Consider the following 15159-nt stretch of genomic DNA (forward strand, 5'->3'; position numbering starts at 1 on the left):
CTCAACATTTAATTATTCATCAACTCAGTCATGCATCCAACAACCATTGACTATTTTTCACATTCACCCAACAATACAACCATATAAAAACTTGTGAAACAATGACAAATCAAGTTCATTGGTAAACTAACCAGACCTACTTGCTTTGGCAATGAAGTTAAAAGTTTAAAACTGAGAATGACTGAAATGCTAAACATTTTCTTAATCAGATGCACAACTCATTTTGTTTTCATGTTATCATACTTTGCATAACATGCATAATTACCTTAATACAGTCCAAGGCCAACCGTTTTGCTTCCTGGTTCTCAGAAGATGCACCTCTCAGGCTGGACTGCTCTGTGGCACTTAATGTCAACCAGCTAACAAAGCTCAGCACAGTTGATTCACCACTTGGAATTAAAATAGTTATGTTAAAGAAAAAGGCAATAACATGAACATTAAACATATACTTTGAAAAGTGAAACTGATCCGTAACAGGTGAACAGGTGTATCTATAAGACACTGTATCAAACCAGCCTTAATTAGTCAATCAGTCAGAATCAGAAAAATGCTTTATTCGATTTTAGCAGATTAATAAAATCATAAAAGCAGCAATTAGAATACAAATTCATGCACAATTACATTAAAAAACATTCCATACAAAAAATTAGTGTCTTTACATTTAAAGATATCTAACAAGTTATAGTGTTCCGCTTCCTCAAAATACTCTTAAAAAGACCCGTCATAATTCCTGTCCAAAATTCATTATCCAGAAGCTGTAGATATAAAAAAGCTGGACGACATTGCCGCCATGCACCTTGCTTCAAGTAAGGCTTAATCCATCTTGCACGTTCCCTAACATAAAATTTACAAAATAGGACCACGTGAATGGTGGTTTGCAAAGAAAGATTATTGCATGGACAGAGCACTAGATCCCTCGACCAATCATTTTTAGCTGGAAAGGTTACCAGGCGATGGAAGGTCTCAAACCGGAACCTGGTCAAAACATATCTATCGAAACCCCTTAAACAATAAAGCAAATAAGGTTGGAAAGTATAACAGGCCAAGGTCATTTTGTGCCGAAACACAGTTTTTTAAAATAATTTCCCCAGCTAATCTAAGCAGCTTGAAATGATTCATGCGTAATGTTTTCAATTATTTTCTGGATATAGAACAGATCGACTCTGGCTTATCATAAAATTCAGGTCTATTTAAATAATTTAGTACGTTTCTGACATAATTTAGCCATGGAATATTACTAGCATGGTCCAGGGCCATTGTATCCTTGATGATTTCTCGATTTAAGCCTAAAGTTGGCGAGGTCCAGACTCTATGCCACAGTAAAATAGGTTGTAATTTAATAAGATCTGTGATACACTCAATTCCCAATTCGGTGTGACAATTAAAAACAGAAGTACTCTGCGGAACAGCTTAAAAAACTTTAAAAAAGCATTTTCTACAAGTTGTAATGAAGCTACATTATAAAAACCCCAAACACCCGCCCCATCGATTGCTATACTTCTGCATTTTGCTATATACATTTTTAGTAGGATCTCCGGGGGTCTTCTTCCCAATTTTGGGGCAAAATTCATTAGCGCCACGGTCGAACGTTTAAACAAAAGAGTTCTTGACCGCTGGACCCCAGGAGCCTGATTCCTCAAGGAGTATTCCAAGATAGGAAAATGTTGTCACGGATTCAATTCCATCATCACCCACTACTAGATTTCTACATTTTGTTCACCCTTTCCCGCACGTCATCACAAAAGTTTGCTTTGCATTGAGTTTTAGGCACCTTTCGGACATAAACTCAATAAAAGTGGAAAGTGCTCTCTGTAGGCCTATCTTGGTTCTAGCCATTAGCATCGCGTCATCCGCGTAGAGAAGGGAAACAATCTGCTAGTTGCACAAGTTACTACTTGTGTAAAGATATATCTGTAAGAGACATTAGTTAGTGATAGATGCCTTACCTTAGAATATCCCCATGCGTCAGACTGGATCCGGAAATGTTTGCGTAGCAATACCCCTGCGCGTCGGTAGACGTCGTCTGCGGCTCCGCGTCCGTCGTCGGCGTCATTAGCGCCGGAATGACGTCGTCGGAGTACTTAGACACCGCCCATGCGCGCTGACGTCAGTTCTGATACACAGCTTTTCCGCGCCAGATACGTAGAGCCATGATAGAACCAACCCTGGTGCCAAGAAACTAGGGCCCTGAAAGGGGATGACCTTAACTCTAGATATCGGTTCGCAGAACGGGGAGGATGGGTGGGTCGGTAAGGAATCTATCACTAACTAATGTCTCTTACAGATATATCGTTACACAAGTAGTAACTTGTGCATCTGAAAGAGACACGTTAGTGATAGATTCCTTACCTTAGAATAGATACCCCAGCAATAGCAACCCCGGTGGTGGGTCTGCGAACCAATAATCACACCAGAAAGTCCTGGAGGACGGAACGGCCAAAGAAGCCATCCCTCCGGACTTGGCTGTCCAGGCAGTAGTGTCGTGCGAACGTGTGCAACGAGGCCCACGTAGCTGCCTGGCAAATGTCCTGCAAGGGCACTCCCCGGCCCAGGGCAGTTGTAGTCGCCGTGGCCCGAGTGGAATGAGCCCGCAATCCAACAGGGGGCTCCTTCTTAGCCATGGAGTAACATGCCTGGATACACAAGATGATCCACCGGGAGATGGTCCGCTTGTGTACCGCCTTCCCCTTCTTAGCGCCCACGTAACCAACAAAGAGTTGGTCATCCACCCGGAACTGGCGTGTGCGATCCAAGTAAAATGAGAGCGCACGTTTTGGGTCCAGACGGTGGAGCCGCTCTTCCTCTTTAGAGGGGTGCGGAGGCGGAAAGAAGGTTGGCAAGGTGATGGACTGCCCGATGTGGAAGGCTGAGACAATCTTGGGCAGGAAAGATGGCTTGGTACGCAACACAACCTTGTCCGGATGGACAGAAAGGAAAGGTGGAGTACAAGAAAGGGCCTGGAGCTCACTCACTCTCCTGGCAGAGGTGATGGCAACCAGGAAAGCAGTCTTCAGAGTCAGAAGGCGAGGAGGACAGTTGTGAAGTGGCTCAAAGGGAGCGCACATCAGGAAAGTATGAACAAGGTTCAAGTCCCACTGGGGCATCACGAAGGGAACAGGAGGGAACATGTGTGTGATGCCCTTTAGAAATCTATTTACAATAGGGGACTTGAACAGAGAAGGCTGATCAGGCAGCCTCAAGAAGGCAGAAAGGGCAGAAAGGTAGCCCTTGACAGTGCCCAGAGCAGAGCCCTGCTGGGCAAGAGACAGAAGAAAGAGGAGAACCTCAGAAAGGGGGGCAGAGAGTGGGTCCACAGCCTTTGCTGTGCACCATGCCACAAATCTGTTCCACCTGCAGGCGTATACCGATTTTGGAAAGTGACGCCTGGCTGCCAGAATGACATTACAGACTTCGGGAGGCAAGTCAAATGGCCTCAACTGTCGCCGCTCAATCTCCAAGCTTGTAGGTGGAGACTGGACAGGTTCGGGTGGAGGACAGTCCCCTGCTGCTGCGACAGGAGGTCCTCCCGAAGAGGCAGACCAGTATCTTCGTGCCCAGTCCGGAGCCACAAGGATAACCTGGTCCCGGTCGCGCCTGATCTTCTTCAGCACTCTGGGCAGAAGTGGTATTGGCGGAAAGGCGTACAATAGACCGCAACTCCACTCGCGACGAAAAACGTCTCCGAGCGAGCGCTGCCTTGGAAATTCCAAGGCGCAGAACTGATGACATTGCGCGTTCTCTTCGGTGGCGAATAGATCTAACCAAGGCTCTCCCCACTGCTGAAAGAGGCCTTGCGCCACGTCCGAGCTCAGACGCCATTCGTGATCCATCATGCACCGACGGCTGAGTTCGTCCGCCCTGGCATTCAGAGAACCTGCCAGGTGTCGAACCACCAGGGTCACGCCCTGACGTTCCAGCCACTGCCAGAGGCGCAGATCCTCCTGGCATAGGGTCCACGACCCCACCCCGCCCTGTTTGTTGCAGTACCACATGGCGGTGGTGTTGTCCATGAACACCTGCACTACTGTGATGTATTCCTATAGGTTCTGTATCGATTCCCCTATTCCTGACCCTGTTCTGGTTAATACTTAACTAGCAGCCGACCCACGGTGCAAAAAACCGTTATCTGATTAAGCCACACCACGGCACAGAAACGTGTTATCTGATTAGGTAATAACGCATGCCATCTAATTAGACAAGCACTATTCCTCCAGCCCCTGATAAGGCATACGGAGTTCTCAAAACAAATCAAACCTATGACAACCTGGGAAAATCCCTGCGGCCATTGTTTTGATTTCACCGAGAACTTCAGCAAAAGAATGTGCGAACAAGCCCGTTCGTATGACATCCTTATTGACGTATCCATGTCCATCCTTACGTCAATCTCGACACCTTACAGGTATAAATATTACCGACATTGCCTTAAGCAAACACACGCGGTGGTGACAAGATCGGAGCAGCGAGACGTTCTGAGGAGCCCAGCAGAGAGCGAAGCCCACACGCGCTGCCCCGCCTTCCTGACGCGCTGAGAACGAGACGCTGTTTTCTCCTGCCGAGAAATCCAGCTCCGGCGCTTCCAAGCAGCCCTCGCAGGCAGCTGGAATATCAAGACCAGAGACGAGAGATACCAGCCCTCAACCATTCTAGATCTCAGGTACAGAACTGAACAACCCCTTGCAGAGAATTCTTGAGTCAGTCACTTGGCAAAACAAACTTAACTTAAACTGCTACTTATCTACTCCCGCTCACGTATTAGGCTTAGGTCAGGGACACTGGGGTAGGCGTGGTTAGAAGCACCAGTTGAGTACGATTAGTCAATGTATATATGTATATATCTATTTTATCGATTTTAAATATCATATGGCTTAGAAACCATATCAATGCTTCTGCAGTATTATTTTATACTTCTGCTTTTATTGTATGCACTTTACTTAACCATAAGTATCGCAATAATATCGATTCATTTCTCTTGTACGAGAAAAGAGACTAGTCAATAAATACCATCTTTTATTGAACACGCCTGTCTCTTCCTTTTCTCTACAAACTGGTGAAACTAAGAATGCACGTACTGACTGAGTAAAATAAGTTGTCTTTGTTTTCACACGACTCTAGAGATACACTCTTGATTGGGGGAGAGCAAAGTTGTCATGTTCTATGGTTGTCAGAAACTAAATCCCTTCTTGTCTATCCAGGGAAGTTAAACTCCTCCTTGTCTATTCGAGAAAGTTTCTAGTGAACTCTGAGCTAGCTGGCAAAACCAAAAACTTTAAGTCTAATATCGTCAGTAGAAGACCTAGTTAACCTCTGCCCTAGGTCTATACTATTGAAGATATTATTCCAATGCGCAGAGCCTATTGGGATAATAGGAACTACACTACACTACACTCCCCCGGACAGAGGGGAGGAATGCCTTCAGTGCTAGACAAATCGCCCGTAACTCCAACAGGTTGATGTGGAGCCGGGCCTCCGCCGGAGACCAGAGTCCTCTGATCTCAGCCTTTCCCATGTGGCCACCCCAGCCCTGGAGGGACGCGTCCGTCACAACTACGTGCTCCGGGTGGGGTAGGGAGAGGGATCTGCCACTGACCCAATCGCGGTCCGTGAGCCACCACTGCAACTGTCTTGCAGTGCCCTCGGAGATCAAGACATGGTCGGACAAGTTGCCCATGTTGCTGGGCCCACTGAAACTTCAGGTCCCACTGCAGAGCCCGCATCCGCCACCGGGCGTGACGCACCAGAAGGATGCAGGAGGCCATCAGTCCCAGAAGCCGCAGCGTCAACCTGACCGAGACTCGGGATAAAGGCTGGAAGATTGGAATCAGAGCCTGAATATCCCGAACCCGCAGTTCGGAAGGGTAATCCCGAAACTGCGCCGAGTCCAGAACCGCTGATGAAGAGGAGCTTCTGAGAGGGACACAGGTGCGACTTCGGCACATTGATGGAGAACCCCAGCAAGTGCAGGAGGTCGGCCGTAGTCTGGAGGTGGCTTACGACTGTCTGGGGCGAGCCCGCCTTCAACAACCAGTCGTCGAGGTAGGGGAAGACTGACACCCCTAACCTGCGCAGATGAGCTGCGACCACCGCCATCACCTTCGTGAACACCAGTGGGGCGCTGGTAAGGCCGACGGGGAGCACGGTAAACTGAAAATGCTCGTGGCCTACCGTGAACCGCAGGTAACGCCGGTGGGCCGGCAGGACGGGGGTGTGAAAATAAGCGTCCTGCAAGTCCAACGCTACCATCCAGTCTCCGGGGTCCAGGGCAGCTAAGCCAAAGTCAGCGTCTTGAACTTCTCTTGTCGGAGGAAGCTGTTGACGTTCCGTAGATCCAAGATAGGGCGCAGGCCCCCCTTGCCCTTCTTGGGCACCAGAAAGTAGTGGGAGTAACATCCACACCCTACTTCTGGCCCAGGAACGCGCTCGATGGCCCCCTTGGCCAAGAGGGCCGTGACTTCCTCTTGCAGAAGTTGCAAGTGATCCCCCGACAAGCGGCGGAATTGCGGTGGCATGGCTGGAGGGGTCGCCTCAAAGGGGAGGGAGTAGCCCCTTCGGACGATTTGCAGCACCCACCTGTCCAACATGACAGTGCGCCAGTGGGAGTGGTGATGGCGAAATCTGCCTCCCACAGGCGTCACATGGGCCTGAAAACTCGGAAGGTTTTGAGGCAGGTGCTGCGGAGGGAGGTGTGGACTGGCCTAACCGCCTACCCCGACCGCCGCCACGGCGGTTTCCACGGCCGCCACCGCGCTGCTGGGCATTCTGCGGTGCGTGGCTGGCAGCACGTGTGGGGACGCCCCTTCCGTGGCCACGAAAGGAGCGAAAGGCACCCGATTGCTGGCGCGTGGCCGAAAGGCCTAATGACTTGGCCGTAGCCCTGGAGTCCTTAAAGCGCTCCAGCGCATGGTCTGCCTTGTCGCCAAAAAGGCGACGGCCATCGAACGGCATGTCCAGAAGAGTGGCCTGGACATCGGCCGAAAAGTTGGCGGACCTCAACCAGGCGTGGCGTCTAACTGCCACCGTCGTTGCCATCACCCTGCCCAGTGAGTCCGTGGTATCCAGCCCACACCGGATAGAGTATCGTGCCGCATCTCGACCTTCCACAAGGGCTTGGGCGAGTTTAGCCCGGACCTCCTCCGGGCATTGTGGCAGAACGTCCGCAACCGTGTCCCACAGGGTGTGGGTGTAGCGGCCCAAGAGACACGCGGTATTGACAGACCGCAGTCTTAAACTCAGGAACGAGAACACCTTCTTTCCGAACTGTTCATATCTCTTGGATTCCCGATCGGGCGGGGCCGTCGGGAATGCGGTCTGGGAAGTGGAGGCCTGGATAACCAGGCTCTCGGGGGTGGGGTGGGTGGACAAAAAGCAAGGGTCGCCCGGAGCCGGGCGGTAGCGTCTGGCCACGTTCCTATCCACAGGCGGACCTGTGGCGGGCTTGGACCAAGTGCCCACAAGAACGTCACATAAGGCGTCATTAAACGGCAGCAGAGGCTCACTGCAGCTTGCCTGCGGTTTAAGAACCTCAGTGAGGAGGTTAGTCCTCACGGCCACAACGAGGAGCTCAAGGCCCAAGGCCTTAGCTGCCCTCGTCAACACTACGCTATAAGCAGCCCCCTCCTCCATAGCCACAGTGGGAGGGGAGACAAATCCAGTGTCTGGCGAGGTGTCAATACCACTGGCCTCCCCAAGCTCATATGTCCAGTCCTCTTGAGACTGACACTACTGTGCCAGAGGGTCCTCAGACCCCTCCAAATCACCTCCGTCACCAGTCTCCTGTAACCCAGGGTCAACAGACTGGACCTCCTCATGGAAATAAAAATCTCCAAAGGCCGTATGAAGCGGCGCCAGAGTCGGACCGAAGGGAAGATTGGGGACGGCGTCCACAATGGGCGCCGGGGGCGCCACCCTCGGGGCTGGCGCCGTTGAGGTCGATCGGCGACGCCCCGGATCCGGAAGCGGATCCGGTGAGGTCCTGCGGCGCCGGGACCTAGTCGCCGGCGGCGCCGGGGCCGAAGCACCCGGCGGCGTCGGGGCCGAAGCGCCCGACCCGCTAGGGCCTCCAGCCGGGACCGCTGGGCCCGAAGGCGCCGCGGAACCCGGCTGAGGAGGGAGGGACCTCATGGCCATGAGGTACCGCTCAACCTCCTCTGGCGTCGCGCCGTGCCCAGGGACCCGAAGGTGTGGGGCAGGCGGCGACGCTTGCGACTCTCTTGGAGCCGTGTGGGAGGTGTCGCCCGAACCCCCGGCCGCATCGTGCGAGCGTCGGGGTGGGTCGGAGGAGCGATGATGCCGCTCCGACCTCTCATGCCTCTTACCTGAGGACTTGGATCCCGACGACCGATGTCCACTCCCGGAGCTGCGGGGACTCCGACCCCGCGACCGGTCCCTCGACCTCCCGTGGGACCGGGACCTGGAATGGCGCGGGGCCGACTGCCGGAGCTCGAGCCGCTTGCGGGACCGCTCCCACCTAGCCTTCGACGTCAGGGCCGGCAGTCGGAGCAGGTGCGGTCGTCGTGGTCGAGGCCTAAGCACTTCAGGCACCGGCGATGGGGGTCCGTGACCGACATCAGTCGGTCGCACTTCGAACAGGGCTTGAACCCGGGCATCCCTACCGGCACCGTTGGAGTCGAAGACTGGAGTAGAGAAATGATCAAAAAGATCAAAAAGTGTAGTCAAAAAATGACATGGGGTAGAGCTTCTCTGGATCTGCGCTAGCTGGCGCGGAAAAAAGAAGAACTGACTCAGCGCGCATGGGCGGCGTCCAAGTACTCCGGCGACGTCATTCCGGCGCCGACGACGGACGCAGAGCCGCGGACGACGCCTACCGACGCGGATCCAGTCTGACGCCTGGGGATATTCTAAGGTAAGGAGTCTATCACGAACGTGTCTCTTTCAGATGTTATATCTCGGTGAGTCTCTTACACTGGCCCCCAGTTCCTCCTCCAAAGCGTTGGTATAAATGGAAAAGAGGAACGGGGCCAGTCAATAAATACAAGGTATCAATTAGGAACTACAATGACCTGTGTGAGGCTGGTTTGAATGTTCTCTAGCAGGCACAAGCAGACTTACTGAACTGCTTATTACTTATCAGCAGGTTTGAGAGATCAAGAGCATGGGTATGAACAAAACAAATTCTGCTCTTTTAAATCTTAGAAGAATCAATTGCCAACTAGGCTCTAAGTTTTTAGCTTTTTATAATTCATGTTTTCCAGTTTCCTGTTTTTACTTATTTGAACAGATAAAAACAGAGAGAAAACAATGGGTTTTCTGTCTGCATTTATTTTTAAAAGCACAAAAATACAGGACAATGGTCTTCTTTTAGGAGATTTTCTGTACTTTCTTTCATGAATTCCAGGCCAATAGTTCAGCAGATAAATAATATGGGGAGTTAAACAGGAATAAATAACGGCATAGGTCAACTTACATTTGTAGTGTAATGCTAATATTTACCAGTGGGTTAATTGGTATGTTATATTTGGCTGGTTCATTTGCGAAAACATGTCAGGCATCAAAGTATGAATATGTGCTTATCAGTTAAATACATGTGGAAATACACAATAATTTTTTTTTTATTCAATACCAATCCCTAGCATGCAATTGTAGACTTACTGTGAACAAAAATACAACAAACAACCAGGGATTCTACCTATGAGATCCCTGTATGCAGATGGTATTTTGGTTATACATGATTCCCCTCAGCATTTTTGTATGATGGTACTGGTTGTCAGCTGCAGGTTTCAGGGTTCTTTGGGATAGATGTTGTCTCTTTACTTTACACCACACATCAAAAATCACATTGGGAATTACTGTTGCCACTCATCTGTACTGGACTAGAATTACTTTTAAATATCACGGCATAAGCATTTATTATACATAATTAGAGCCATGGGTCCAATGAAAGGTTACGTTTTGTTTTTTTGACTACATATCCTTTTGGCGAATGAGGAAAGTATTTTTCAGTCAAGAATGTTTGCCCCCTCTCTCGTCATTTTTCCAATCTATCAATGGAGCTGCCAAAGTAAATTGGATTTCAAAAATCACAGAAACCACCTTAGAGAATACTGCCTTGTTTCCAGAGATTCTTTAGAGATTTTGTTTCAATTTGTTGGAAAAAGCCCTTTAACATGTTGCCAATTTTTGAGCTTTTCTCTTGGTGAGCTTAAGCGCAGCTGTAACATTCTAAGCGCAGGATTTAATAAATATTAAAACTTATGGATTTTTCATTCAAAATGTAGCCTCATTTGCTTAGTGGACATCCCTCTTTTTCAGTGCTTAATCATGATTGTAAACATATGAGGAAACAAATATGAAAATGTATAGATAAAATAATGAGAATCTGCAATAGTCAGTTGAGAGGTGATTACCTAAAGTACGAGTTACTTACCTTCGGTAACAATGTATCTGGTAGAGACGATTCTAGCCGCATATTCCTTAACATAGAATTATCCACAGGCGTGAGACTGGATCATCCCTGCGCGCCGGGGGGACGGCATCACGCGACTCCGCCCTGGCGTTGTCCACATAAGTGACGTCAGCGAGGTCACATAAGTCCCACCCCGGCGCACCTACGTCAGTTTTCTTTGGAGAACTTTTCCGCACCACAACGTGGAGCCATCAGACAAAACTGTGACAGTATAGGAACGATAGTGATGGTGGGTTCAGTTGCCCTCTTCACGAGGTGTGTTCCCGTTGGGGGAGGCTTGCCTCTTTTCCCTTGTCTCCTTGGAGCCTTTGGGTTGTTGTTCTTCTTCCTCTTCCTTGCCCTGGCCTTGGATGGAGGTTCTGTTACCTTGTAGGGGCGTGGGGGGTTTCGGCCTCCGCTTGCCTTGCCCTTGTTTCCGCTGATGAGTGTGAATGGGCTTTCCTTCTTTTTCCTCTTCCCACACCTCTGAGGGTTCCCCTTGCCTCATCCCCTTGGGGGGATGAGGTTTCTCGCCTTGTATGTTGGACTGGTCCCCTGTGGACCCTCTGTTATGTCCAGGCTCGTAGGGTCCTTTCGAAGACCCTCCTTCCCCGTGGGTATTGCTAGGGTATCTATTCTAGGTTAAAGAATTTGCAGCTAGTAGTCTCTATGTGCGAGTTACTTACCTACGGTAACGATGTATCTGGTACAGACGATTCTAGCCGCAGATTCCTTCACGGCCCGCCCTTCCTCCCCGTTCTGTGAGGACCTTTGGTTTGGTCTTCTGCACTCGCCTCCAGGTGGGTCGCTCGGTCTTCTGTGAGTGCCTTCTTTCGCTCTTTGATGGGTTGCTCCATCTTGTTGCTTGTTCCTACCTCTTCTTTGTTGCATTGGTGGATGGGTTTAAAGGTATTCTTGAGCGCCTCTGTTCTGGTTGCTCCAGGATTGGGGACTTGCCTTCCTTCTATTCCCTCCCCTCCCTTTACCCTTTTTGTCCTGAGGGTCCTGGGCCTTCTGCTACCCTCTGGGTTGGGGTCATTTGGCCATGCCTTTGCCCTATGTTCATTGGGGGGGTGGTCGTCCTTTGTGCTGGGGATGCTTGGAGGTTTGTCGTTCCTGTTTTTCTTGGAACAGGCTCTCCTTTATTGTTTCCTGGTTAGGGCTGTAGTCCTGCTACTTGTTGTCATGACACTTTGCGCCTGTTCTTGGCTCTGGGGGGGGGCAGGGTGGGGGGGGGGTAGGGGTCCCCTGTCTACATACTGGCAGGGTGGCTGCTCAGGGCTGTGTTATGTTCTTTCTTCTTTCTCTGCCTCTAGATATTGTAGTGCTGAAACTGCTCTTTATGGTGTTGTTCGTCACCATTCCTTTTTGGGTTTCGCCTGCCGAAGGCTGCGCTCTGCGCAGCTTTTCGGCGCAGGTGAAATCCTATGTTGACCATAAGGACTTCGGGAACGTCTCCCGGCTCTCATTGGCTAGCTCCATAAATGGAGGCTAGCCATTGGGTGCCGGATCAGTCCGTCAAGGCCGGACCAGATTCGGGGGCGTTCCCGAGATTTTTTCCCTGGGCGGAGTTACGTTTTTTCCCGTTCCCTCCCCTTTCCCGCCGTCCGTGTTCTCTCCCGCCCCCCTCCCGTCGTCCGTGTTCTCTCCCGCCCCCCTCCCGCCGTCCGTGTCCTCTCCCGCCCCCCTCCCGCCGTCCGTGTCCTCTCCCGCCCCCCTCCCGTTCGTGCAACTCGAGTCAGCTGTGCCCATCAGCTAAAACAGGCAAGAGAGAGACTCTGAAGGGTACACGCCCTCACTGCTCTCCCCTCTGCGGCCTTTCTGGCACCAATCAGCACTCCCAGCCTGCGAAGGCTCGGCAGGTCGCGGCACCAATCAGTCGGGTTTGTTGTTACGAGCGAAGACGACATTGGAGGACGGAATAAATTACAATGTGATTGTACCCCTGGGTGCTTGAGGGTTCTCAGTACCCCAGGGGTACCGGTTCAATGTCTGACTAAACGATACTCGATTTGAACCCTATGGACGTTGTCCTTACCAGTATAATTAAAGGTCTTTCCAATAGCCACGCAAAGAGTACAGTCACGACCTTGTTGAAGAGAAGGTACGGCATACCCTCTGTGTGTAATATTTAAAAAGCTAAGAAACCGCAGAAAGCGGGGAAAAGGGTGGCCATCTTAGAATGGAGGCGTTGGGAAGGCGGCCGTGTTAAATAGTGGGAGTTTGTATACGAGATTGTTTACCAAGTAGAAACATTTACAGAAATATGCTCCAGTTGACACAGATATCCAAGCTTTAACAGGACATAATGTACTCCCAAGATGGAATTACAGCTTTCGACACAGATGTAAGTCCATCTGGTTCCAAGCGTTTACAACATGTCTATGTCGTTTAGTGGATTGGGTCAATTTTCTAATTTTCTGTTGAATGCTAAAGCACGTTTCACTCTTATTCGTCTCCGCGAGGGCTACGTCACGATTTCTAAGAAGGTGGAACAGTTGCGACCCGAGTGACGTAGCCGGAAGGAAGCTGTAGTTCTATGTTTTGATGTGGAGAGTGGACCGGAGACTATCGGAAAAGGATTTTTAACCGAATGGATGATGTATTCGCCCACTTAAATTAAGGCACCAGTAGCCTGGATTAATTTTTTTTAGGTAAGACTCTGGTAAACCGCCACACATTCGTGGTACTTCAGAACAGGTGACAGATTAGCTTCATGAGATAAAGTAGGGGGCGTTTAAAGAGGGCGAATACGTTGGCTCGGGTTATGAGATGGCAAAACTAAAACACGTTGGAGAGTAAACGTTTGAGATCAATTAAAACCAAGACAGCCCGAGTGTCGGCTATCCCGGTTATGTTCTGCCTTGGATTTCCCATAAGAAGTCACCTGTGCCCCGCTACAGGACACCTCTATGACATAATGCCTATTTACAGATCTATAGACTTGTAAGTTTTTCTTATATTTTTATTACGTTTATTTTTTATTATACTGTTTTATGGCGTTGAAACGAGCTAGCCCCAGATCGTGCCTTTTTCTAACAGGCTCACTCAAGAATGCATTGATAATAATGCAGTGCGCTTTCAGGGTGCGTTTCAATTTAAACCCAAATACTTCAGAAAAGTTACCATGGTATAAAAGTTACTCGTTGCCATGGTATGTTGATCTAAAGAACGTGCACTGGAAACCCCTCTCCTTGATCACCGTTAGTCGAGGTGAATGTGAAAACTGCATTAGGTGTATTCATCTCTTCAACATTTTTTTTTTAATAATCCCCCCGTTAGTGCATTTGTTTTGGCAATGAATCGGGTAAGGGGCCTGCACAGCCCCCAAGAGGGCGTGTGATAAGCGGGAACGTGCATTGTGAAAGCGATTTTTGCTTGTCAGCAAACCTTAGCTTTCCCATGCAGAACAGTCATGTGTCGAGAGTTTGTTTAGTTCTTTTATTCGCTCAAATCCAGTCTCATTCACGATGTGAACCGCATGGTAGCTTCTGATGAGTCCACACTTTTAGAGCCAGTCTGTCCAACAATTAGCTGTAGCTCACAGTTGTTTTGCATTCACAGTAGAAAGAGGCACAATACAGCCTCTGGAGTATAGCCTCTACTGGGTATTGCACTGACGAGGAGGCTACAGATTTGAAGGAGACAGCACATAGTGTGTCCGCCTGGTTTTCGTTAAGGCACGGACTTTGGGTGTATCGGGCTGAGGTTAATAATCCGTATTTTCCTTTAGTTTACCTCAGACCGCCTAACCTTGCCCACACATCAGGACCATATGATTGTGACCGAATCATGGGAGACGCAGGCAAAGAAGATTTTAAAATGCAGTCCTTTGACGCTGACACGCAACAGCTGCTCAAGACAGCCCTGAAAGGTAAGTGCTCTGTTATGAGCATAGCTTTACTTATTTATTACAAAGCAGATGTCTCCGGCTTGACTAGGCATACGAATGTGTTATGTCTTGCATGTTTTATACAAGGAAGCAAGTTCGAAGGAATACTGAAATCTTCACTTTTTGACAAATTGCAGCTCTTTTGGGGAAAAAACTTTCCTTGTGTCCCAAAGCAGTGGATACCATAACTGTGAAATATATTTCAGTCCACATGGTTATAATAACAAAACACAGTTCCCGGCCTTTAACAGCAGATAGTTAAAACAAAGCGTCCTTTGGTACACAGAACATTTCCCAACTCTACACCTTAGATCACCAGGGGGAAGAAAACGTTTCCCAGTTGTTCCAAACTCAGACCAATCAGTCTCCAAGAGCTTACATGTTGAAATGGTTGCGTACATGCATATTCTGTTTACATACTGCGTACATGCATAACTTGTTTACATCCCTGCATATCCTGATTACGCAGTTTGAATATAGAAGGTGACCACTGTTTACTCTTTTGCCAGAGACACGCATGGGTCCTCACACTAAAGTCAACTTATAGAATGAATTTCTATTCATAGTTCTACATGATATGATTCCCACATGCTGTAACTCAGATTTTGTCACTCAAACAAAAAAGTTACTTATCTTTGGTGGTAATCTTTCTGGTGCATACTCTACCTGCTGATTCCTTGCCTTGGGAATATCTCCAAGCGTCAGATTGTATGTGTAACTCTTTTTGTATAGCTCTCCTTTGTTAAAACTGCACAGGTGTGACGTCACTGAACTTTATAGCATCCCCCAGCACACAAACATCAGGTTTGGGCTTTTTATTGTTTTGGTACTCAATAATAACTTTACATGTTGGCCTTAATAAAGCCTT

At 49.1% G+C, this 15159-nt stretch overlaps 1 protein-coding gene across 4 annotated transcripts in view; it reads right to left on the reverse strand.

Annotated features, from left to right (window-relative positions):
- Positions 1-15159, reverse strand: part of GBF1 (golgi brefeldin A resistant guanine nucleotide exchange factor 1) — a 2365494-nt gene that overhangs the window by 771926 nt on the left and 1578409 nt on the right. For all 4 annotated transcript variants that reach the window (XM_078643218.1, XM_078643217.1, XM_078643220.1 and 1 more), the window contains exon 26: positions 266-389. In XM_078643218.1, coding sequence (XP_078499344.1) covers positions 266-389 — 124 coding nt within the window. The remainder of the gene's footprint in view (positions 1-265; positions 390-15159) is intronic.

Source organism: Lissotriton helveticus, chromosome 5_1, assembly GCF_964261635.1.
Source record: "Lissotriton helveticus chromosome 5_1, aLisHel1.1, whole genome shotgun sequence".
NCBI lineage: Eukaryota > Metazoa > Chordata > Amphibia > Caudata > Salamandridae > Lissotriton > Lissotriton helveticus.